Source organism: Centruroides vittatus, unplaced genomic scaffold (assembly GCF_030686945.1).
Source record: "Centruroides vittatus isolate TY-2023 unplaced genomic scaffold, ASM3068694v2 contig_1427, whole genome shotgun sequence".
Classification (NCBI taxonomy): domain Eukaryota; kingdom Metazoa; phylum Arthropoda; class Arachnida; order Scorpiones; family Buthidae; genus Centruroides; species Centruroides vittatus.
In genome coordinates, this window is record NW_027120893.1 from 1,407,744 (window position 1) to 1,435,403 (window position 27,660).

General features: G+C 32.3%; 1 protein-coding gene across 1 annotated transcript; it reads right to left on the reverse strand.

The window, feature by feature from the left end:
• Window positions 1–1,339: 1,339 nt before the first annotated feature.
• On the reverse strand, window positions 1,340–26,987 carry LOC136968320 (uncharacterized). Its single transcript, XM_067262322.1, has 13 exons — window positions 26,813–26,987; window positions 22,385–22,648; window positions 15,736–16,008; window positions 13,966–14,226; window positions 13,412–13,593; window positions 12,810–12,952; window positions 11,762–11,907; window positions 9,970–10,051; window positions 7,491–7,644; window positions 7,229–7,424; window positions 2,177–2,374; window positions 2,002–2,099; window positions 1,340–1,929 (listed from the first exon to the last, which is right to left on the reverse strand). Exons 1-12 carry the CDS (start codon window positions 26,877–26,879, stop codon window positions 2,014–2,016), a joined length of 2,052 nt encoding a protein of 683 aa, XP_067118423.1. The 5' UTR covers window positions 26,880–26,987; the 3' UTR covers window positions 1,340–1,929; window positions 2,002–2,013.
• Between the last annotated feature and the right edge of the window lie 673 nt (window positions 26,988–27,660).

Consider the following 27,660-nt stretch of genomic DNA (forward strand, 5'->3'; position numbering starts at 1 on the left):
AACCGTTTTAGTGAAAATTAAGATTATTACATTACAGTCAACCTTACCCGTTTTTACAGAATGCAAGAATTGGGTACCCTCTGTTTCCAGACTAATTACAGAATTTTTAGATGGGTCTAGAAATATGTTCGATTTCCTGCAAAAATGAAAAAACTGCATCTTGAACGTAGCTTTCTCTTAACAATTCCATTGTTGATAGAAGTGTTAAGACTTAATCCTGTCCCTCTCCCCCGTGGGAAGTTCGAAAAATCCCTTCTTAGTGTGCGTTCTCGTGACTTACCCTGTGTACCAAATTTCAACTTTCAACCCCTAACTGTTTGGGCTCTGCGCTGATTATTATTATTGTTATTATTATTATCAACTTGTCTTGATTATATATGTAGAATTATAGTATTCTTATTATAGTATATTATAATACTTTACAAAAGGAGGGTGATGTTTTATAATATAATATCCTGCATAATAACAATGGAAAATTATCATATACTTCACTTTATCTATTATAAATGAAGATAACAGCATTATGGGTTGTGTAAGAAGTCTCAAAATATATATACTGTATATATACTGTACACACTCAAGATATTAAAGCAGGAATAAACAATAGTGTTATTGTGTAAGAAACTATAGATTGAGAAGTCAAGGTTATATGAGAAAAAATCTCAAGGTTTAGAATGCTAAGATCAAGAGATAAGACTAATGACTCTTGTAAATCCAAATCAATTCAGCAAAGCCACAAGGTCGTTAAAACCGCAGGCAAATTACTTCCCGATAGCCTGCATGTATTTTATGTTGAAAAAGAACAAGCAGTTTCAGTTAATAAACTAAAATGTTTATATTTTGTTTTAAATTAAATATTACCATAAAAATTTTAAAAATACAAAATAATTAGTTTACAAAAATTTTTCTTAACTTTCAGTTTTCTAGCCAGCTATATTTCTTTTATGTGGAAAGTACTGTGCATAATGTGTATAGTGTTGCAATTTCCTGGATGTAAGCAAGCAACTCTTGTTTTAGTAGACATTCTTATGCTAAGAGATATGTCTTATAAATATAAAAAAATTTATTATGTTATTAATTGAAATATGTTTTTAAAAATATAATCTGATCAGCATATTTATTACTGTTTTAAATGAATTGCAATGGTAAGTATTATTTCATAGGAAGAATATTTTAAATAAATCATCCAAGTTCCATAATTTAACATTTTTCAATAAAATGATAAGACAAAAAAAAACCATTATTTCACAATCTGGTATTTCGGTACAGAAACTATTGTGAATTGTTTAAATGTTAATATTTAAGTCAGCATTTTTTATAATAAATATTTATTTTTTTCATTTACACTTGTTAATTCCACACCAAAACATGTTTAACATAACAAGACAGCATTCTTACAAAAGTCAGTTTTTGTACAGAAAAATTGTCATACCAATTAAATTCAGAAGCATAAAGTTTTTTGGTCAAAACAGACATTTGAAAATTTTTAATTTTGAGCATTTTTATAACCATTCTTGGCATTTGACTCTTAAGTTCATTAAAGTACAGTATACATTTGAGTCGTAGAATGAGTTTTAAGTTCAATTGGATTGATTGATTGATATATATATTTATTAAAGAAGTATCAAAAATAGTTGCAACAAAATAATATAAACTGTTCATCAGTTTAAAGTCCAAGAAGATTGATGTATGTATAGCCTAACCTGCAGGCTCTTGATTTAGATTTCAATATGTGAGGTGAGCTCCTCTTAATTGGGAGATTGGCACAAACACACCCAAAGAATAAAAACTCTCTGAAAATGTGTCAAATCTCTTTAAAGTCCATAAAACAACTCAGTCCAAACAGATTGCACTGCATCAAGTAGCAAGTTTATAAGTTAATTCTCTTGACTGGTTGTAGTTATTAATTGCACCATGTTTGAATGAAGACTAATTAAAAAACAGAATATTTTATTTATTACTGTATAAATAAATAAAAGATTAATAGATATTTATACATACTGGCAAATTTCTTCATTGAGGAGCAGAAAGATTTACATCTGATTCTCCAGCTTCTGTTGGATTATCATAAGCATATTGTTCAATTTGACTATTTTCTCCTAAGAAATTAAATATTAGATAATTTTATTGAAACTATAACTATGACAATTATATAAAAACTAAGATGTAAACTCACTTCTGTTTGTTGTATATATAGCATCAAATCCTCTTGTCACATCATCATGAAATTTTGTTCTCTGTCTTTGACAGACAAAGAACCAAACTAATAATAATATGAGTTGAGCAATTAAAAATAAGATACAAGCAACAACAAGACTGACAACATTCACACAAGCCGAGCCATCCGAATTAAATCCATTTATTATTCTCGTTCCTAATAAAAAAAAATTATCATTAATTTAAAAATTACATTTGAAGTATTATCTCAAAATTTTATTTAAACCTTATTATTAATTATTTCATATCGATTTTACTAGTCCTTCCAACAATAATAGAACAGAGAATAGAATAATAAATGAAAATAATAGAGTTTCTAGGCAATCACTATACAGTGATTGCCTAGAAACTCTATTATTTTCATGTAACTTGAATGTACTAGAAAATTTCATTAAATAGTAAGATATCAACAATTATTGCACAAGTTTGGAGAAAAATGATTAATAAACAAAAGAGCTAGATACTATTAGCAAAAATCAAATGACCAATATTAATAGAACATCTTGACTTATGATATCTTTAAATTAAAATTAGTAGCTGATTTTGCTCCTGATACATTTGAGAGTTGTTTCAACCTTCAATAAATACTATATCTGTTTTTCCATTCCATCCAATCCCTGCCAAAGTCACGAGTGTACCATCCCCAGCCACTCTAAGTACTGCTTTTGATCTTGTCTCTTGTCTGCTCAATAAAACTTAAAACCATTAGGTCCATTAAGATTCCACTTTTTCTCATCCTTCTTTCAAATTTGTTTTTGGCAAACTGTAATCAAATTGTGTGTGTTTCTCCCTGACTTGGTTGCCTGTCTTCATTTTGATGAAAGAAACATTGTGTACTGTTGATTTACTGCAGCTCAGCTTCAATTCACTTTGATTTTTTGAATGAATGTGTTTCCTTGCAGTGCACATGGAACAATTGCACGTCGTTCTTTAGGTACTGTTGAACTCTTGCACCCACTGTTTTATTTTTCCTGTTCATTGAGATTGTTGAATGAGTCTCAAATTTTTAGCAATTGAAGTTACTTTTCTCCCTTCCTATGGAAATACATCAATTTTGATCTTGTCTTCTATCAATGTTCCCTCTAATTTTTTTTTGTAGCTGAGCGGAACATGTACTTCTCTGAGCAAAAAATTTTTCTGAGCACGTATATAAAATCTTATTTTTCCTATAAAAATTAATTACTTTAATTATAAAGTAGAGATTAAATTTCATTTTAAAACATACTTCCATACAAAATATTATCTTTTGTCAATGATTTAATGTATTTAATTGAAATATACATAGCAATAATCATGTTGCAGACAGAGTGAGAAATAAGTAAACAACAATTCAAATCAGTGTGCATGCTTGCCTGCGTGGCCGCACACAAATTCTTGTGTGTGCCACGCAGCTTAGAGGGACCATTGTCCTCTACAGTTAGATCCTATGCAATTTACTAAATCTTTCTTTCCACTTGCTGATTGAAATTTGTTTAAAATTACAATGATTACATGTTCTATTAATGTTGGACGTCCTATTTTTCACGATTAATAAACTTATGCAATAATTGTTGGTATTTTGCTATCAAACATACTGTAAAATTTCATCAAAAGTTACATGGAAACAATAAAGAGTTTCTAGGCATGTTCTTGTATATTCTATTATTGTTGGAAGGACCGTATAATCAAAAATATAACTCAATAAAAGAAATTTTTAACATTTCAGGTAGAGACATCAAAAACCTTATTTTTCAATCAGTTTGAGATTTTTGTTTATTACATTAAAGTTTTGTTTTGAAAACTTGAAATCTCATCTTTATAGTGTTTTTTTAAACTATAAGATCAACTATTGTTCATAAGCTGCAATGCAGAGGAAAAAATTATATTAACAACTACAATGAACTTAGAAATTTATATGTCACATCTTTATAGTTAAATATTTATTGTGTATACTTAGAAATGTTTTTAATGTTAAATGGAGTAAAAGAATTTATATTTAACAAATAAATAAAGAAATTAATTACTGCTTTTAATCTATATTAGCTAGGTAAATTCTATTATGTTTAAAATTAATTTTTAATTTTATTTTTATCATTTAGTCAAATCTATATAGTATTATATTTTAGAAATTATCATAAAATAATATAATTGGAAAAAATATTCAATAAAATATCATTAAAATAACAAGCCTTGTATTTGATCATATAATACATACTGTACACTTAAAGATTTATCCAAGTGCAAAAGAGATCTTTCCAGCATTGCACGAGTGTATGCTGGTTCCAGCGCTAAAATAAATTGTCTTAAATTGATTTCATTTGGTTATCGTAAGATACAAATAATCTTTGATTGTAAAGAATAAAGACAACATTGCAGAAGTTCATACAAAGATGAACTTTCGTTTTGATCATGTTTCCTAACAAAATATCACCTTTGCTGCAATACAAAGATGTTAGCGGTCGAGCGTTGCGTTATGGATGGAACGGAGCATACTCCGGTTCGCCTGGTATGCATCATAAACCAATGCTTTTAGGTGACTTTCGAGGTAAAGTCTGGGGAATCTGGTGGCCACGAAACGGGGTCTTGCTCTATCCAGTGGTTGCCGAAATGCTGTGCCAGCCACTGACGCACATCTGTATGGGAACGAGGTGGCGCACCATCGTGCTGGTACCAAACTTGGTGTAGTTGCGCCAATGGTGAGTCACTTGTCCATTGTTGCATTTAAGATGTTCTGATATCAATTACTATTCGGGATGCCGTCAATCAGCACGGTACCGGAAAGCTGCTCATACCAGATATTTAGGATAAAACGCGCTTTGTGTCGGGTACAGTACGTCACGTGAATTGTGACACGTTTTTAAACTTAATTTCGGGAAAACAGTGCTTCGTCGGTCCATAGAATGTGCCGAAATAGTTGTGGTTCGTCATGCTATATATTTAACATCGTGTTGCGCTATTCAGCTCGCTGTGCGGCATCTTCTGCATGTTGTGCTAATTGCAGATATTGCTACGATAGGCACCCATTCCGCTGCTATAAAAGTCGGTGTATTTGTCTCCTGCAGTCCCAACCCAACCTAACTAATGCCCTTATAGAAAGATCTCGCTTAAACATCTATTCAAGAGTAATTGGACACCTTGTATATAGTGCATTCTTACTAATCTTAACGAAAAATTGAGCATAATTGGCTCAATGTTTTAACCCCTCCCAAATAACTCAGATTTACGAATCATTTATGATGTTAAATGCAGTAAAAAATTTTAATTTATCTTTAATTTATAGTAAGTCAGACAAGACTAACATTAATACTTCCTTTCTTTATATATAATCCTGCTAATCTGAACTTCAATGATCCAAAACTATCCCGTGCTGTATATGTATGCAAAAATAATGAAAATAAAAATTTTAACTCCACATTTCTTTAGTTGTTTCAGTGGAAAATTTTCAACTTAAAAGGCAATTTTCGTTTTTTAAATAAAACAATACAAAATATTATTGTAAAGATAGTTAATACTCCAATCACTCGATCTGGTTCTTATTTAACTAATGAAAACTCCCGCTACGGAGAATGCCCTTTCCGATTCAATTCGTGTGGGTGGAATCGTCTTTAATGCATTTAAGAGAAGACAGATGTTAAGTGTTCTTTCACCCGTAGCCTGGAAGATTTCTGGTTCGTTTTCGAGATTGTAGTACTTCTTTTGCTCTCTAGTATTTTTGATTTGTTTACCTCGGCTGCTTTAATAGAAACATCAAGCTTATAGCCAAATAATTCGGCAGTTCGTTTGTCTTTAATAATCGGGTTTATGAAGAAAAACTCTCTTTGTATCCTCACCCAATTTGCACAACCCGGCGTTACGCAGTTATTGAAGCTACTGGGCACGGTTAAAAATTAAGACAGCGTAAGCACAATTATTCCAGATATTACAGGTTCTGACAAGGAAAGAATTTTCAGAGTCCTGCCACAAATAAGCTACGTGTTGATTACTGACCGTTTGTGACATGCCACAACGAGCAAAAATTAAAAAAGAACTTATAAGTAGGTTTAAAATTAATAAATACAAATGTATTCTGACAGTTTATGAGTTAATTATACTTTCTATTAGCAAAATTTCCTCAACCTGAACACAAAATTTAAGAAATTTGCGGGATTTCCCCGGTTAAAAAAACAACCTGGATCCCGTTTGACAAACCTCTAGCACCCATAATCTCAAAATCCTGGATACCCCAATAATAAAGTACAGTATAGTGTCTTATTTACGAATTCCTTGGTCGATAGTAGTAACGTGACTAAAAAGAGGGCATCGAAACCCAAGGGGGAGGACCCCGATATAAAAGGATTGAATCGAGGACAAGAAGGTCGTCGCAAGGTTCCCGTGTCCGCCTTAAAAGACACAGTGGTGTCAGTCCTGACATAGGCATCACCGGTCCGGTGCCGACCCTCTGGTCACACAAAATTATATAGTAAAATGTACTTATCAATTATTATTAGCAATTACACTTAAATTATGAATTAAAATTTAGCTTTTATTAAGATACATACAATGTATTTAATTTCTCTCAAAATAAATAGATAATATATAATTTCAAAACGTATTATATATCTATCCTAATAATTAATAAAAGTATAAACCAGTTTAGCATATTAGGAAATAAAGCGCAAAAATTCAATTAAATTCAATAGAAAATGTGATTGTTCCATTTGAGTTTTCATCCATATTGTAGGAAAACTATTCATTTGCTATTTACGGCTATTAATTATGGATGATGCGGAATTAATAATTCGAAAAATTAATCTTACGAAAATAATGACGAAAAGTGCAATGTATTACTTGTTGGGATCTCGCAATTTAAGAAAAAACTTACGGCAAAGACTGTTTCTCTGTAGCAAGATACAAAGAAGACCGCTTATATTGTATTTCGCGCTATAAAGAATATAATAAATGAATTTCACGAAAAACATTTTAGCAAAAAAGCTTGTAAAATTAGGCCTATCGGATTTTTCTATTTTAAAATGTAATCAGGAAACTATTTTACCTTGATTTCCCGTATTGGACTCATCCGCCTCATCGAATCTTTTTTCATTTCGTTCAAAACCAAATTTGTCAACTATTCTGACCGTCTGTACAACAACTAAATCTTCGGATTCTTCCGCTTTTCGTTTTCTTCTTCTCTTGCCGTACGACTGCTCGCGGTGATTAATTCCTTCGAAGTTGGCCACGTTGCACATAGCCTAAACGAAACTTGTATATTTATAAATTATACCTACAATGATGCATATTCGAACAAACATACGTACGGGCTGACAGTTGGGAAGACAAGGAGTTACCAGTGCTTTAAATTGAACTATTTCTGAAGTGGGAAATTTAAAGGCATCAAAGGGCGCTTGTAAAACTTGCCCGTCGTTTTTTACTTTGATAAGAGCTCCCATTATAGCAGCATCTGTTGGACAACTACAAAGAATATTCATTTATAAATTTCAATAATCATTTCTGATATTCATCTCTAAGTTAATTTTGTACGTATTGTTATAATATTTAAAATGTAGACTGTAAATGACTATAAAGTCAACAACACAAAAGAATGTTCGTATTACAAAGAAATAATAAAGGTAACTTATATTACCCTTATTATAAAACACAGATACTTTAGTTTTCATTACAGTAACTATGTACAGTACATACAGTGTACAACGAAAATACTTTTTACGACGTTTACGCTTGATAAAGTTTTCGTAATGAAAACAAAGATCACTAGTGCTTGCAATGCACTTTTTTATTACTTTTTTGTTGTGTTTAATTAGTAGACTACTACATATTTATAGTTAGAATTAAGTATAGAAAAAATAAGCTTTATTTACTTTTTAAACGTATTGAGTAATACTGAATGTAATTTGATAAGATACTTGAAGGATTCCCGTTTTAAAATTTGGAAAATAATAATTTAACTCGTAGGATTTTAAACTATATTTGTACTTTCAATAGGCCTATACTTTTGTTGTTCATCAAACAATCGTTAGCTATCGGACGAGACACCCTTTGCACCACACTTCGTAGACGTGTGAATGCGACTCCGGGATTGTTTATATTAGAGAGGTTGCGGCTGACGTTTTCAATGCGAAAACGCGTACGTCGGACGTTCAGCGCCGCCTTCCCATAAGCCTAGAAGTTTGACAATGGCGTTTGGAACGTCCAGCACGATTCCACTGACGTTCCAAACGCCATTGTCAAACTTCTAGGCTTACAGGAAGGCAATACCGATTAAAAATAATTAAGAGAGACAAATTAGAATTAAAAAGTTATCAATTAATTGTTAATCTCACAACATTCGGAGGAAAAGACGAGGGATGATCGTCGTTTCCCCCTTTTCAACTAGTGTGATATGGATAAGGGAACAACTATCACTTAACACTAGTTAAGTGACAGTTGTTCCTTTATCCATATCACATAATTCGCATAAGACAAGAGAGGAGGAGGACTAAAAATAACTAATCAAGCTTGTATTTTATTACATCAACTCCCTCCGGAATAAAATCACGATTTGTCAGTGAAAGGGAGGAAGAGAATAGAGAAGAGTGAACACGACAGTAGAGGAGCGTGTCAAATCTGTAGGAAAATAGTCGGCGAAAAGAGAGTTGAAATATAATAATACATTTTAAAGAAACATCGAAAGGAGATGGGAAATAATAATTTTTTTTTACTTTCAAAATATTCCGAAGTAAAATCAAATGATGCGTAAAGCTATAAAGTAAATTACCGGACACCGATTAAATGGTAACAACACCGCTTAACTAGTTTCTAGACAGATGTACCGCACATTGTTATTTAGGTCATTGTACTCTTATTAGTTAAAAACTGTTTTACTAATTTAGTATTTTCAAATTGGAAATAACAGAACGTAAAAATAAAGTGGCGGATTGGTCCGTAGGTAGTCGCAGATTCTTTCGCTAAATAAACTTTTCTGATCATTTGAAAGAAATCTGTGGAGTAATATTAAACAAAACTTTCTTGTTATTTCCTCTGTTGTAATTAAATTAACTATATACTACTACATTTGTGTCAATTTTCCTATTATATCGTCAATAAAGTAATTGGCATCCTATAGTATCGAGATCACAAAATTAACCGGACAGCTTAAAAATATCATAATTTTGCGATTTTTATGGAGATTTACCCATAATACTATGGTAGTCTGTAACGGTTATAGCAGTTATAACGACCTTAACATCTTTAACTCCGATGGTTGAACCACGGTGCGGAGGAAGCCAATTTGTGCCAACAGTAAAACGTGGAGGAGGAGGATGAGGCCTGTATGGCAGCCTCTGTAGTTGTCCAAAAGTGATCAAGACACCAGCATGTGCTCGTTAATATTAATATAAAAATAGTATAATAATAATTTTCAGTTTACAAAGTTAATATAAAATCTGTCGTAACCCATCTATTTCATTTCCTTATTGCCATAAATAAACACAGAAAACAGTTTGAGGAATTATTTTTGACTCCACCCGGAGCAATACCTGGGTCTTTCTTTATGTCCATCATAGCGAAACTCCGACCACAAAGGAAGGGAGACCCACGTATTCCGGCCAAACTGCCCATAAAAATGTTAACGGTCCGACCTGCAATCAAACCCGGGTCCCTTACAGCCATTAGCTGACACTTTTACTACAGGATAATTCGAAAGCGGCAAAAAGTAACAGGAGATTATTCTTACGTAATATTTGAATGTCCACACCAAGTTAATTTACTTCAATGCAAAAATATTATTAATATACTCACCCCAAACTGTCTATTAAAAGAATTTCACTGTTATCGATTCCATCCATTGCTATTAATTCTCTGACAAATATCTCGTAAGGACCTGAAATGTATACATTATTAACTGATAAACTGAACATTTAAATATAAAATTTTTAAACTGACATTGAAATAATTCATTAATTAACGAAGACATCTAAAAATATAATACGGCAGTTCTCGCTATTTCGGATTTTTATCACCAGATGTCACCTCCGTTGAATTTCTTGTATATATATAGTGCCTCTATAGACAACACACCTCTATAAATATGCATTTATAAAAACATTTGTAAGCTATAAACAAAAAAGATCTTAATACGTAATATATACATATACAGTATAATAAAGGAGATTTTAATATTGGGTACCACAAAATTAATCCCAAATTTTGATGGCATTTAAAAAAAGCATTTGGAAATTTCGCATTGATTTATGTCCATTGTTATTCAGATAAAAAATTAATCCTTGATCCTCACTGTACTGTAGCTGCTCCAGACTTGGCTTTTACAGTTCGCGTGGTGCTGCTGCTCAAAAAAAAAAATTAAGAGACCTCCCGGTCCATTTTATTTAAAATTTAGGCAATATGTAATGCAGAATGTCTACAGAAATCTTTATTTATTCGTAAAAAATATAACATTTCAAATATTTTAAAAGGTTTTATTTAAGTTTCTTTGTATTTTGTCCTCAAATCTTGAAACTCGTCCACTTCTAATTAAGATAGAAGGCTGAAACTTTGAGGACGTATACCTAAGTCCAACGACAATGCATTTTAATGATGTTTTAGAGGTTTGCTCCACCCCACCATCCAAAACCGGATAAACTTAAGAGGGTTTATTTAGAAGGTTTACTTGTTTTCTCTCATTTATTTGAATGTTTTGTGCTTCTATTGTATTACTTTAGACGACCGCTTGTACAGTACGACTCAAAAAGAGATACGCAGTTTGTAGAGTTTTTGGAAAATCGACACACGTTTCCTGCGCAAATTAAGAAGAAAATTGCATTACTTGAATTCTTTTGTACGTAAGAATGATGAATGTGTTCCGCTTTGCCGCAAGCGTGTGGATAAGACGGATGATTCGCTCCTTTTTTTTTATACTATATTCATACTACATCATATATAAAAGATAAAAATACAATTCATTCCCTCTTTTGGCCGAACCGTATTTCTGGGAGGGCAATTTTTAAAAAGTATTTTAAATTTTTCATCTCCAATGTTCGAAAAAATAGATTAGTGTCCATAAAGGACATCAAAGAATATTTTGTTAACGCTCTATTTTTCTTCTAATAAGCCTATATATAATGCACGTTGTCTCTTTTTTAATGAACACGGACGAACATTACAAATTTACAATGCAAAAATCTCAATATTCAAAGACGAAAAGAATTTTTCTGAAATAGAAAACAATTAAAAATCAATTTAATTTTATAAATCTGCATTTTTAACTCGCTCGATTAATCGCACGCTACACACAAATGCTGGAAAATATATCTGGTTTACTTTATATATATTAACTTATATCCACTTAATTAGCCCATTTAAACTTACTTTTCGGAATTAAAAAACTGAAAGCAGATTAATTAGATAGATACGACCGTTTAAAGAACTCTTACAGTAGCTAATTCTCTGTTTTTATTATTGTATCATCACGAAATTATAATTAAATTGATAATTAAAAATGACGAATTTTTTCCAGATATTATAACAACTGAAACTTGTCAAAAAAGTAGTTTGTTGCGTTAGTAATTTGGGAAGAAGAGTAAATGAACTCAACTGTTTTTTGTAGATACTTCGAATCTCAGTGCGAGTTGATCTCCCACTTGAGCCGTATAAATGTCCTTTCCTAAACGATCCGTAATCTTCATCGTAACATTCGGAGAATTAACTGTCGCCGAGTGCGTGCCCGTTGCTTCCACCTCTCTGAATAAAGAGTAAACACGATTATTAATAGCGTACGAATTAAATATAACAACTTCAATCTCTTCAACTTATTAGCAATTCTAGAAGTTAAATCGTCGATGAACGGCCGCAATTATCGTCCTAAATGTAAAAAGACTTACAGAACACGTATATAAATCCCTTTTTAAACTATAAAAGCTCTTAAGAGTGAGATATATTTCCATTATTCGTAAAAATGTTTTCATTTTCTACATTAATCTAAATTTCTTCATTATATTATAACTTAAATGAATTTTTTAAACGAGTTTTAATTCACTACGAACGTCTGACACAAAGTTTCCTTATTACGACTGTCGGTATTTTGTACCGCTATTCCAATAGCGTAACAAATGATTGAAGAACATTTTCATGCCGTTTCTTCTTATTGTTCACTTAAAGGATGCCCTCTTTTGTATCCTTGACATAAGAGCGGAATAATTACACCTGTCAAATTCCACCCCCATTCGTCCGGTATTTGGTGGACTGTTTAGGGTCAAGGTGTGACCCTGGACACTAGAAGTAATTAGGCATAGAAAGGATCAAGGATAAATCTATTTTTTACTTAATTTGTTATTTAAAATCTTCATACATTCCTATAAAGGACGAGAGATGGATTGCATCTTATTGAATTCTCATCTGCATAAGAATCTATTTTGACAAATGAAGTTTTCTCTTATCATTAACGAATGATTTATACTTTTTATAATACTTCGGTGCTAAAATTTTAGAATAATTAAATTTTACGTAAGCATTATACTCAACGATCCGCAGTTTTCTATCGGTAGTTAACTTACAATTAACAGTGTTAAATAAATAAATAAAACGGGAGCAAAAAAAAACAGATAAAATCCATCCCGGTTTGCATTATAACTACTACTACTTACCCATTTACTTCTAATTGTACACCGTGAGAGACAGATTTATTAGTTAGATCGTATTGACAGTGAACAGATAATCCCAAATCTTGATTAGTGACAATCATATCGTGATGTTGGATAACAATGTCGTTGCTAAATTGTCCTCTAGCCTGCGAGAAATAAAGAAAATTTTAAATTATATAAAGCGTATAATAATAATTGACATTGTAATTATAAAGAATTAAATGACTCGAGCGAGAAATATTACAAATAATTTATATTAGTTAAGCTAATTACAGTTTTTCTTGCGAACTTCTAACAAAAGAAAGTCGACACGTCCAAATGCATATGAATTTGCATTTGGTTTTGAAAAATTGTCAAAACGTCACACAATATTATAATATATATATATATATATATATATATATATATATATATTTTCCCACATAAATATAGTCATAAAACTTACATTTACAATATACTTATAAGTACAATAAGCTAATTTATTACAATTGCAAGTTTTCTGCCTATGTAAATTACGTTATAGAAGAATTATTCATATCTTTTAATACATAATTCTATTGACTCTATAAACACTTACAATTATTAGAAAATCCTAGAATAATTACCTTCTGCTTAACATCGCAATTTAGATCGTGATAAGACATTTTAATTTCGAAATTCAAACTGTTAATGACGTCCGTAACGCAAGAATTCGGTCGACTTTTTACGTAAACCTTTCCATTGAATAGTTTGCTAGTCTGGACCGTGGCCACCATTTCTTTAGCTTTACAGTGGATGGTCACTGAAACGAGACATAACAAGATCAACGAGAGAAAGTGTGAATGAGTGGAGTGACACGATACTTGGCCACTCTTTGAAGTTGGCGCAAAATTGGCCTTAATTAAAGGGTGGGAATGGGGCTCTTTGTTTTCTCGCTGGCTTCCATCCAGTAGTGGATAATCAAAACGGAAATCTTTTTTACTATTAGTTTTTTTCGGTTAAAATTCGTAGAATAACTTTTTATTATTATTATTTTTATTCTTCAATTTCTATTAACGTCAGTACCGAAGAAAAATATTTGCTTAAATTAACTTTTATTTTTGTAAGTCTGCAGTCGAATTTTTCGACGGTATTTATATCTAATTAAGTATTATGCACGCCGACAATCCTCACCGTTGTAAACAAGAGGTCAGTTCAAACGTAGAAGCTCCGGGAATTTCCAGATAAGGGTCGTGTATGTGAGAAAGAGTGGCCGATGCGTGATGACTGATGCGACAGACACTGTTGGCAGGATCGCCGAAATCAAACGAGTGACAGCGATGATTGACAGTCAAGCACCTTCGTCTGCATTCCTCTAAAGTCTTGACATCTTGATAGACGGCATCCACGGTTTTCAGTATTTTACCAGGGATTTTACGAAACTCGCACAGTCTGATAGGATCTACCATAAAAAAGGGGGGAAGAAATAATTACGGCTATAATATTCTTAAAGAATATCTTTAGTTGTGTAAATAATTTTTATCAAAAACATCAGTTATCTGCCTACTTCGAATGGCTAAAAACCAACTAAACCGGCGACGGGTCGAACTAGTTAAAAACTATAAAAATTTCCATTCGGCAACCGAAAGTACTGAAGGGAAAACTTTACAGAAATATTTTCCCTGGAGACTTCGGATAGATAACGAAGTGTTAGAGGTGAGTGAGATGAAGGATAAGACACATTAAATGATGGTAAGAAGATCCTATTAGCTTGGCACGTAACTGCAACGAATTGCTCAAACGAGATTATCGAGTAATAACGCATAATAATCCCATTATAATTCTGGGTTTCGTTATCCTTCAGAATTCATCCAGAACTTTGACTTGACGTAACGTGACGGAATTCGTGACGTTATCTCTACAATCGACATTACCTACGGATTTAATACTTCGTTCTCGATTGAGATATATTTCATTTTTAAATCCTTATTTATATTATTTTATTGGCATTCGAATAAGTTTAGAAAATTGTCCACAAATTTCGCAACTTTTAACCTGGCAGAGACGATCGCGGGAAGAAAAAAAAACGTCACGAAATGCTTTTAAATAAGAAAAACAAAGAAACCACACGAAAGATCGATTCGTTACGTTCACGTATTGTTCGAAGAAGAATGATCCGGTCACGGTCGCGGGGTCAAGGTCATTGAGAACGAAAAGTCCCCAATGACCCTTATTTTCGTTCTCTTTACGACTTAAAAAACCGATTCAGACAATTGTCAAATCTTTACTTTCCGGTGTTGCATTTACGGTCGGTTGGTTTAAATTTCGTCTGGAATTACTACATATTGGTAATAGCAAATAATAAATTTATTACAAAATAAAATATTAATAGAAATGGGTTTTGATTAAATTACGAATTTCTCTAATTATATATACACGTATAAGCTAGGTAAAGTTCGGAGAATAGACTGGTTACAGAAGTAATGAAATTGGAAGCTGCATGGGTGGTTATAATTCACGAGTAATTATTAATCCCGTACGTCTATCAAATAAATTACTGTCTTTTAAAAAAAAAGTTAGGTCTGTATGCAATTTTCATAAAATAGAGGTTACTGTCGTACAAAACAACGTGATGACCTCATCAAAATTCTCTCCGAAGAATCTACCAGAACAAGACGAATCCATTTCAATTGGTACTTTCTTTACAAAGTCGGCATTTCGTTTAAAAATTTAAATTAATTTTCAGTAAGGTGTAGCGAAAGATATAATAAGAATGTAACGATGAATAGAAAAATGCCTAGGAACTAGCCAACCGATGTATTCAATACAGAATTATTATTATTTTTTTCTTTCTTCGTCTTTAAAAATTCGTGCACCGTCTAGGACGGTTTGACGTGGAAATCCGTACAACCGATTTGTGTTTTTGATTAGTAAACGGTATTAGTTTTTTATTAATAAAATATATATTTACCGTCGACACAATTACTTTCGATATATTCCATACTGGGAACGGTAGCGGCAAAATGACCCGGTCCGGTTACCGTGTGGCGATCGACGTCGCTGGTATAACAGTCGCCCGTTAGAGTATCGTAATTTGCGGATCTGCATAAAAATTCTCTTTCGGCCAAACAGACTTCCATGCAAGCTTCTAAGGAACCCAGGCGAACTTTTTTCCGAGGTTTTTCAATAAGTCGATAGCCGGTTACGCGCTCAAACATCCAGTCCCTCTTACAAGTTTGGGTACCTGAAAAAAATACATTAAAAAAAGATTAGTTGGGCTAAAAATTGGAAAATAAAAAACTATCGTTCCTAGATATTTTTGAAATAGTCGTTTCGTTCGGTTCTACAAAAATATACGTTACGTGCCGGAAAATTACAGCATTGCCCTCTCTGGCGTAAATATAGGGTGACCAATATAATGATATTTCTGGGAGGGAACCTGCTACGTGTAGCCGGCCACTCGGCAATAGCGTGTAGATAATCGGAGTTACTGCTCTCGGTAGTAAAAATCCTGTTAACTATGCACCGTCGGTAATTTAAGCCGGAACGTCTCCCGCAAATAAGCGGCCATTTTTGCTAAAAATGGTGGACCGTGATTATCGCGGCCGATTATTTACCGTACGTATATCCTTTTTCGTTAATACGTACGAGATTGTGGCAATCGAGACGGAATCGCAAGTAACTATCCGAGATAATGGTTTCGAAATTCCTAGAGTTCGCACACCAGAGTGATGCTTTTATAACGTGACATCGCGTGATGTCCAGCACCGGGTCAGTGACACGCCCCCCCCCACAATACTAACTAGAACAAAAGAAAAACTGGCAACATTTATACTCCCATGAACCCCACCCCTGACACCAGATGCGGTCGTAATTAATTAAAAAATTGATGTTGGTAAAATTTTTTTCTCGTTCCTAACAAGCTTAATTTAATTATTTATTAAACCTAATTCTTAAAGTGTTAAAAAAAAGGATTATTTTCCAGATACGTCAATTAAGCCCACGTAATTCTCACGGAACCGTGTTTAATCGAAAATAAAACACATTTTCCACGAAAATTATCATTTAATTACTATATCGAGGGTAAAATCTATATCACACTCCTAAAAAGGATTTTTTTCTCACTTTTAAGGAAGCATATTTGATAAATAATTAATTCTTTTACATATATTACGAATAGAATGTAGATAATTTGAATGGTTATTACACGACAGATGGTTCACAAGCCGCTCGGTATAAAAACAAATCGCTTATCTAACTTGTGGCTGGCGTAGAATACCAAATAATCTTCATCTCGATAAGAACTTAATAGATACATATCTGATCGAAGGAAAAGTTCACTGGCACCGATAAACAGGAACGGCCGAAGGAAAAAAAAAAACGTTATCCGACAACTCATTAATACCGAATTTTCCATTTATGGTATCTAAAATTTAGAAAAATCGTGTTTCGTTGCACGGAAAATACACATTAAATACAAAATATCACACGTTAACGAAACGAATTATTTAATGTCGAAACACCTAAGAAACGCTTTTGTATTTCCAATCTTATAGGCTCGTAATTAATGAAAAATCCGTAAAGATTTGGAAGATTTTAATCAATTTTCTATTTGATAGATTTCTTTTCTTCTTTTCTTTTGTATCCTTTCGCATGTCATTTTGAGGATTGTAATTTGGATAGCATGTTTCCGAATTTGATCCACGAGAAAAAAGAAAAAAAACTATTATTGTTCTGGCTGTCATCCTACGGTAACTTTTCCCCTTAATATCAATTACGTTTGATCTAATGTTAAATGTGACCGTGTCCACGTTTTACAACAAAAACACCACAGTCAATAATAATAAGAATGGCGTAATAATCACGGTTATCAAATTCGACCGGATGCGAAAGACAAGAAGTCAAACCTCCAGTATCAAAAATTTTCAAAAATAATTAGTGCCCCCGTGTTAATAACATAATGTTCGTTTAGTAATTGATAATATTATCATAGAAATAACAATAATTTTATCATCAAGAGTTTTTTCTGTTTTCATTTATCTTCTACATTTTCCCCCCTCCCTTTCTCTTTAGATCCGGTTCTAACACAAATGATGTTAATATCTACGGCCAGCGAGATTAATAATGAGTTTTAAAATACATAACTAGGTCCGGAACGTAAAAGAAAACATATTTACATATATAGAAAAGATTGAGAAACACTTGGAAAGATAATTGAATAATTTGTTATCTTATTACAATATTAAGGGATGAATAGTCGCGCATTTAAGCAGATTATCATGAATTTTCTGCAGAAATATTTCTATAAAATTATTTATTAATGGCAAACTCGGTCATCTCAATAAAGAATATAGTAAAAATATAATTTGCAAGTACAGTATCATTATATCTGTTAGCTTAACGGCTCGGATCATTAACTAAATGGCTATTGTGAAGAATTTATAATGAAAAAAACAATCCGCAACTATTATAAGAAAAGTAATTTGTGATCGGAATCGGAATAATTACAGTTATATTGTATACGCGACCGCTCGTAGTTAAGTCAAAAATCTAACAAAACAAAACACAGTTTTAAATACACTAGTAAATAATACAAGCTATTATTACGTCGTATTTAATCCAGGAAATCCTGCTTCTGGTTACTTCTTAATGGAAAATTACCTACGGGAATGTATTATATGCATTAAGTTTTGTTTTTGTATTTATGTAATTTAATATTATATTTTTATCGTTATTTTAAAGAAAATTTTCTATATTCAGAACTATTATATATCGAAAAAAATCATTCAATTAGAACAGGGGTCGGAAACCAGCCTTAACTCGAAATGCTGCGGCTCGTTGAATAAAATAATAATAATAAATGTTCTTAATTTTGAAAATAGTGTAGCTTCTGCGATAAAGACAAAATAAGCAACGTTTTGCAAGGTGTAATTATTTTTACAGCTGTTTTAGTTGCTTGGTTTTAAAAAAAACGAAAAAAAAGGTACCAATTAAGTGGGTTTCCTGACTAAAAAAAGAGTAGAAAAGCTAGGTAGTTTGCGAACAATGGAAAGGTGTGTCCAATACAATTTACAGATATGTAGACTAGTAGAACTTTTTGAACCAAATATCTAATTCATTAACAATATTTTTTTTCTGTATTTAACTACGAGAGTTTATTGGTTTCTTGAACTTCTAACATAAAAAATTATATTAACACCTTGTCTAAAAATATTTATTGTATATCAAAGTAACCTTATAAAAAAGAAAAACACCTGCTTCATTCCACAGATTACGAGTAAAGATTAAAATCTACTTCTTTAGCGTGTATCGAATGTTTCGCTGTAGCTCAACTATTTACATTCTTTTATCATCCTGGAATAAATTAAATTATAAAATGCATGTGCCTTTTTTATCTAGAAGTTTAAACAAAAGAAAGGAAGAATACTTTCACATAATCCACGTTACTAAATACTTTTATTCGAGACATAAAAGTACTTTCGCTTATATACTATCGAAACTAGGCAGGTGCAACGAGCGCACGGGCACTCCACGACCGAGAGGACCCTGAAAGGAAGAAAATTATCAAAAAAAAAAAAATGATTGGTATTATATTTTTATTTATAATACGTTTGCATTCAAATTATTTAAATTATTGTATTTATAACATATAAATATCACGACCAGAGACGTGGAGAACTTACCTTCCGCGGATGGTGTTTACTCGTTTACCACAGCCATGCATGGAATTTCGGGTTTTTGCTAAGACCCGAAGCAATAAAATATGGGAATTTTAAAACCACAGAACTCAAATTTTACTCTCACTTTACGTGTCTGATGTTTTCACATTCGATAGGATTTCATTTACGCTACCTTCCGGTAGTTATAACTGATTAAAGATGGCTGCGCCCACGTAACACGCGACGTATATATTATCTACGGGTATGAAAGCATACAGTATTAATCCGTTCAAAAACAGTTATTATCAGCTAAAACAGATACAGTATACGCAAAACAATTTAAATCGTTCAAACACAAACGTTGGAATTTGATTGCCTTTCAACGCTTAAGCAAAGTGTCAGTGGCGTAGCTACGGTTCTCCGAGCCCGGTGCGGAACCTGATTTGTGGGCCCCCGAAAAATTTTTTGAGTCTTTTTTCTTGTGATTTTGGGGCCCCATGGGCCTATCGCTTTCTGGGGGCCCGGTGCGGACCGCACCTACCGCACCCCCTACCTACGCCACTGCAAAGTGTCCTTTTATTTATTTCTTGAATAAAGACACGGTGAATTACGTGAGAATGTTTTGTTCAATTTTAAAACGCATTTCCTCTTTTTAAAACAATAAAATGAGAGATTTTACAAGGATATTGTGTGTTTCTTTTTTATTCGCTCGGTGTGCCGATATCTCTTTCATTATCTACTATGTAATTTTCACTTCTCGGCCTTTCCCCTTAGATACTCTTATCGAAATATTACCATAATCTGTACATTTACTAGATAGATTATATGTAAATAAAAATGTATTCTAGGACGATTCATTGTATGCACCGTAGATTTTTATCAGAGATGGATTATATATTCTTCAGTAAAAATTCGTTTTTGATTAAACACGTACGAAGCATTATTTTAATGGAGTTTTTTTGTATATATTTCAGTATTTTCATGATTGTGCCAATGTAATCTCAAACGATCAACCAATGAGAAATAATTTATTAAAATTAATAATTACTAGCGGCGTGTGCCCGGTGTTGCTAGGCTTTTCGAGGTGATGGGGGATTGGTGAAGTTGACTTAATAAAAACAATAGTCTTAGTAACTAAGATGTACTGTACATTTATTCGCCTCAGTATTTACAATAATGAAACTGCAAAACATAAAAAAAATATTGTTCGGGTTAAAGTTAACAGGGGGATGGACCCGGACACATTTGTCCCATAGACTTAACATTGTACCTTTTCCACTTCGTCACGCCCGAACCATTAAAACTTTCTCAAATCTATCTTCGGCGGCATCATTTAGAGGTTAAGGGCTTTAATTTGATATCGGAACCGTATTTTTAGCCCCAGTCGTTTACTCTAAGTCGGACCCTCTTTCAATTAATATATATAGTATATAGATAATAACTATGTATATAGGCCTGTATTAAATAAAAAAAAAGGCGTGCCAATGAGATAAATTTATGATTTCTTTCGAAAAAAAGTGTAAAATAATTATTATACATACGTGATTATCAAACACAGATAGTAAAATTGTTCATATTTGATAATCGTTTACGTAAAAATAAATGTTTGAGGATGGTAAATAGTTTCTTAGAAAACACGCAATTAAAAAAAAGGTGAAAGAACAAAGAAGAATCCACGAAACAATGACAAAGATGATGATTAGACATATGTGCTCCAGGCCATAGCACCGAACTAAAGAGTTGCACTGTGAATTACAAGAGATTCAAAATATCTCCCGTAGCATTTGTACGTGACAGGTACAATTTACAATGACCTAGATGTTCCATCACACAACGTGATGTCTAACGAGAGAAAATTGAGATGACTGGTTTGATAGTCTTTAGTTGGACTGGGTTAGGAAGGCCAAGGGCAGCGTATGAATAACCTTTTTTGATCATTTCGACTTCACAAACTGTTCGTTCTACCTTCCAGCAATTCTCGTGTGTCGGGAATTTTCAAAACTCCGGCGAGTAATTACTTATACTTTCGATCTAACTTTGGATTATCCGTACGAATATCGGGATAGACGTGAAAAATGAAAACTTCCATCTGATAGAAGTAAATTTACGTGAGAAAATCTTCGTAAAAGATCGTGAGAAAGATATTAACAATGAAGATCTTGTAGTTGAAGACTTCATCGATAACGAATGACGAGATTAATTTACTGACTTTGGGAATACTTTGAGATAAAAATCGAGCTCCGTTCTCAAGATAAGAACTCCATTTTTTACGTTTCGATCTTATTAATTTGATTTGAAGAGCGTGTGTGTGTGGTCGAACCGAGTTTTAGGACTTAGTAGTTAACACCGAAACACGCATTAAATCTGGATTTTCTCCGGTTTAACCAGAACAGGTTTGTCTTTGAAAACAGGATGATATATCGTAGGAGGAGGTTAGCTAACTCGGATCAACGGAAGATGCTCGTTAAACCGAATCCTTAACAATTAAATCCTACGTAACAGAAGCCCAATCAGAAAAACATAAATTCGTCGTTGCTTTATATAAAATTTTAATTAATCAACGATAAAAGTTCTTAATTCATTTTATTTACTTGGTAATTTCGCTAAATCTGTATTAATCATAATATTATAGAATAAATGTTATTTTTAATTCTGATTTTTGGTAAAATATCTGAATCCATTCTAAGTTTATTAATCTAACGACAGATGGCAGCACGATAAAATGAAAAAAAGGATTAATATTATTTTAAATATTGTCGAAAATATAACGTAAGATGTGTTTTAAAGTAATTTAAAACATTTAAATTTTTTAAAATTAAATTCCTGTATTAAAAATTTCGAAAAGAAACGTTCCCGAAAAAATGTCCGTCGCCCGAAGAAGTTTCGAATATAGACCCGTGTATATAAAGTATTCTTGTAATATTTATTAATAACGGATTACGGAATATAATAATAACTTACCGAACAAACAAATTTTGTGTGCATAAACGGTAAAAACTGGAAACTGAGAAGCGGTGAGAGCGGATGGGTGTTGCACGGCACTCGAACTGAACAATACGCAAAGACCAGTTTCGAAATTCACTGATTGACAACTGGCATTTTTTCGGCATTGACTTAAACATTCGGTTAACTGAAGAGTTCCTGGTAATAATTCAAGAGTGTCAGACGGTGCCGTATATACGTAACCTGTAATTAGTTCGAACGTTATGTATCCCTTGCTGCAAGCTGGAAGAAAAAAAAAATGAAGACTTTAAAAAAATATATATATTTATAATTTGCATATAAAGACTCGTTTATTAATAATAAAAATTTATTCTAATGCATGCATATTTAATGCCATAATGGAAACTTAAAACAGTACTGGATTGTTGTAGATTGGGAACCTTTTCCTCTATTTAAATGCAAAGCAAAGCTTGTTTTTGGTCATTTTCTTTAAAAACTATCTTTAGTCTCTTATTAATTGTGTAAAGAAGCGAACATAATTTTATCTTTATGCTAATAAATAATTGGAGAATCTGTCACGAAGAAATTACATTAATAAAACATTTTACCTCACTTAAGGGTTATTGTACTCCAACAGATGGTCTTGTCGTAAAGGGATTTTTTTTTCATTACAAATATTTAGTAAAGATATACAATTATGTTTATATTAAAATGCAGTCTTCTCTTTCTCTGTATACCCATATTTAGTTTAAGACAGAAATAAATCCTTGTAAGAATTAAAGTAGCATTAAATCATTTGTAAGGTAAATCTACGTAAATTGAAATTATAATAACGTGAGGAGTTTCAACAAGCACCATTAAATGACATAAGTTGGTTTCCTCAACGAGCGAGACTCTCCTAAAATTCCTATATCATTGAAAGGGCGTTAGAGTACAGAATGTATCTTTATTGAGATAAAAGGGAGTGGTAATGGATAGAAATTGCTAACGAGGCGTAGAATACAGTCAAATCTACAGTTTGATACTTCCTTATCGATATAAAATCTGATTTTTCTTTGGTTATTTACTAATGGCTCGACTATTTATTAACCACCATGTTGATTATATTTTCTTTCTTTTTACAGTGCCGAACAAGTTTTAAGAAGACGTAAAGGCCAACATGCGACCTTGTCTTAAAACAAAATGCGAATGCGAGTGTTATAAATATTTTGACATGGAAGAAACCCGGTTTTTCTTTTTCTATTGGCGCCATCCGAGGGTTCGTTGTATCGCCCGCCGGTAATATTGTTTGATGCTTCCACTTCCCCATATGGGAGTGTTTTAGAACCTGTTTGAATCATTCCATGTCCCGACTGAGCTATATATACATAGACTCCTGTTGAGTCGATGTTGAAACGGCATCTAAATATGGTTCTGTGGAGCAATCTTGCATAAAAACAGTCTATTTTATACATCGCATTCAATACTGTGCGGAGCCAGTAAGAAAAGTATATTTGATTGTTTTTCATTCGAAAAAGAAAATACCGGATACGAAATCATTCGACTTGCCAACTACATCCTGTAACAATTTCCTTCGCAAGCGTGGAAAAAATATAAGAAAAACTCGTATACAATAAATAACAATAATTATATTGACAGAATGACGATATTGAGTGCTTACCTAAACATGTCTGGAGATTACAGAAAAAGACCTTTCAACCAAAACAAGAACGTGTCATAGGAAATTACAGAGAGGACATAGATCCATAGGAAATGCATTCGTATGTATTTCTAGCAAATTTTTTTCACGAAGGGTGGGAGGTATTGAAAATAACAGCATTCGGAAGTAATATCAGAAAGGAAGCTTCAACCTAAATTTCCTCTCTTCGTTGCCAAACCGTTGGGTGCAACGAGGATAAAACTGAAGTTATGAAATGATAACTGGAAATTTTTGAAAGTTGCTAGACAGGAAGAGACGAAAATACTATTATTTGTGAAATTCGAATTATCTGAGCCATAACTTTCTCCGAGCTCAATTAAATCTATCTTTTAGTTAAGGAAGTTGACTAACCAAGCGAATCTCAATCACGTCAGAGAAATAACAGAAAATATTGCTTGGTATTTCCAAAAACATCACCATAATGGGTCTAACAGAAATATGTGTTGATCCACCTTGTTTTTTTTTTTCTTCATGAGTGGCAGCTGGGTGCGGAAGTGGTGAATGCACCAACGATTGCCAAAAGTTCGTTAAACTTGTCGAGTCGTAGCCAGATTGATTGCAAATACTCTTTTCTCTTCATATTTCTTCTTTTACAATGAGAAATTAAAGTGAAAATATGTAGATAAAGTCCAGCAAATTGAATCCTTCTTAATTGTAACTTAGAATTCAAGTTTGTATATTTAATATTCCGACTTAAATTTGGACTCGGGTTCAATACGATCGGATTATCTCGCAAATGAAATAATATAAATTCCATTTACTTTGTATATATGCTCTACAAATGCTAGTGAATTCTTTCATTCCAGATATCTCTTCGTTATCGAGAGATAGAAAACTTCATTTATTCGAAGAAGAAACTGGTTGATACAAGCTCGTTACCGATAGAAAGTGTGTGTGTGTGACCTCAACTTTCCACATGATTTTGATTTCACAGAGGATCTGTGCGTATTGTTATAAAATAATTTCGCTATATCATTCAACCCGTAATTGTAGAACATTGAACTTCTCCCATTGTTAAGACACGAATCGTTATGCTTCGATGAAGTCTTAGCCACCGACTGACCTGTAGAGAAAGTATCGATTCCTTACCTAACAATAGTGACACAAAGATACAGAAAAACAGATCATTCTTTTTCCAAGTAACACTTCCTAAAATCGATTATCTTCCGGTTTAATTATGTAAACATTCCGAAAGTATCTTTCCTATCATACTATATAACCTTGATATAATTTTTTCTTTTTCGGTTCACAGTCCTACGACAACCTCGGGGTGGAGTGTTAAATGGTGCACTGACCCCGCAACCACGTGACACCCACCATAACCTAAAGGCAATACGAACGTATGGGTGGGCGAAATACTTAGGTGATGACGAACTGCCTTTTAATAAGTATGAATTACGAAGAATAATGCATTCTTCAGTTTTCACTACTGGTACAGATACTTACGTCGCCATTTGCGCCTATAAGCGTGACTGCTTTTTCTGTTTGTTTGCTTATTAAGGATATAAATTGCAAAAAAATACTTCTTCTTATTAACTTTATACAATACAATAATTTTTTTAAAAAAAAGATAATTTAATTAATTTATAGACTTAAAACGAGCCGTTACTTATCCACAGATGAATGAAGTTTGCTTTTCTGCTTCACTGATATAAAAACTCGCATGACTTATAACATTAGATGCTAAAAATAATCGTTATATAACGCTATAAGATATCTTCGACGTCATAAAAAAATAAATAAATTCCCATTTCCCCCCTTTTTTTTACTCTTAATAATTTAAATTGTTAATCTAGTGCAGTGGTTCGCAACCCACTTCACTCGACATTGAAATAAAAAACGAGAAACTTATCTAAATCAAATATTGTAATTAATCAATAACGATCGATGATTGATCAATTCGATCATTAATACACGGTATCAATGATTCTTCACGTGTTCTATCTGTCATTAGTATTCAGATAATAGGCAGATTGGTGCGTAAGAACAATTAAATTGTTAGAGAATTAATGTGTTAAGATGAAATTGATTCCGATTCTTAATATGTAATTTGTATGCACGATAAAATATAAAATTAATTATACGTTTTTTTACAATGATAAATAACAAGAATCGATCGGTACAACAACCTAAAATGTGCATTGGCGAAAATAATTAATAGCCATCGCAGCTTAAATATCACGGTTGTTAGAAGCTATCATGCCTAATTAATTTCGTGTAATTAATCGAATCATAGAAGAAAAAACAAATTAGTCGACCTGATTTGAATATTAAAATAATAAAAGAATATTATAGAAGATGCAGTAATACATAAAATAATTATTTGTTAAGGATTAAGATAACCTACATTAATTATTAGAAACAATTTGTATTGTTTATTTATATTTGAAATACTTAAAAATATAAATATACAAGTTTATAAGATATAACTCTATTTTAATTTTATATATAATTCTATTGTATATAATAATAATAATAATAATATGTATATTATTTTTTTTGGATTAGAATATTTAATTGTATGTATAAATTTGTAATAAGTTATTGCAATAAATTGGAAAAGAATGCGTACAAATATTAAACTATAGAAAGTTCCGTAGATATTCAATATTTTTTGTATATAAAAGTAAAATATAATAAAGAAATCAGACATATTTTGATCTAAGCTTTGAATTTGTGTTTTGGACAGTTAATCATGCCTAAAGTTACCGTAATATAACATTTTTTTTTATTCAAAATGTACCTACCTTGACAATTAATTCCCGATAAGAATAAGGATAAAATGATTGCGATCCTCACTAGGACCTCATCCATCTCTACCTTAATATATATGTACAATAGAATGAAATGTAGCCGGAAAAGAGCCTCCTAAGTATGTGTTGAACACATGTCTACTGATTTCAATCCCCTGAACGCTTTTACTCGCAGTCGTCAGACGAGTTATCTCTTCTACTCTCTGTCCCACTTCATGCACCGCTTAACCCTGAACTTCGAGGGAGCGAGAGTAAGCGGTATCATCACGTGACAGAAGGTGTGGTAAGCTTTAAAGGTCAACCACACCATAGGAATAGGAGAAAGTTTGTTTTGTGAAAAGCACCCGAATTTTGCATTGCCTAATAACTCCCGATGACTCCGAGTGCCACATCCGATGATCTAATAGTGTGCAATTTTTAATCTCCGGTAGAAACCAGTTTAAAATCCCGTCTAGAAATTGAGTGTTTTACTTTTTAAAATTTAAAATAACATACTGCACTTCAGAATCCCCCATTCAAACAAGTAGGCATTAATTATTTTATATCGTGTTTAATTCTTTGTATTTTTCGCGTGGTTATTTATTTTTAACACAATGCTCATATGAAAGAAATTATTTTAAATGAAATTATCTTTTCGGAGATGCCGAAGAAGAAGAAGAAAAAAAAACATCCAGAAAATTACAGGGTAAAATAATTTCGAGAGGCTCCTTATACGGAGGGGTCAGTCAACTTATTGTATTATTTTCATTGTAATTATGTGTATAAAGCAATAATTGTATTTTTAAGCATTACTTTTTTTTATATATATAATAAATTCGAACGTCTCCAAACAGGACTCTATG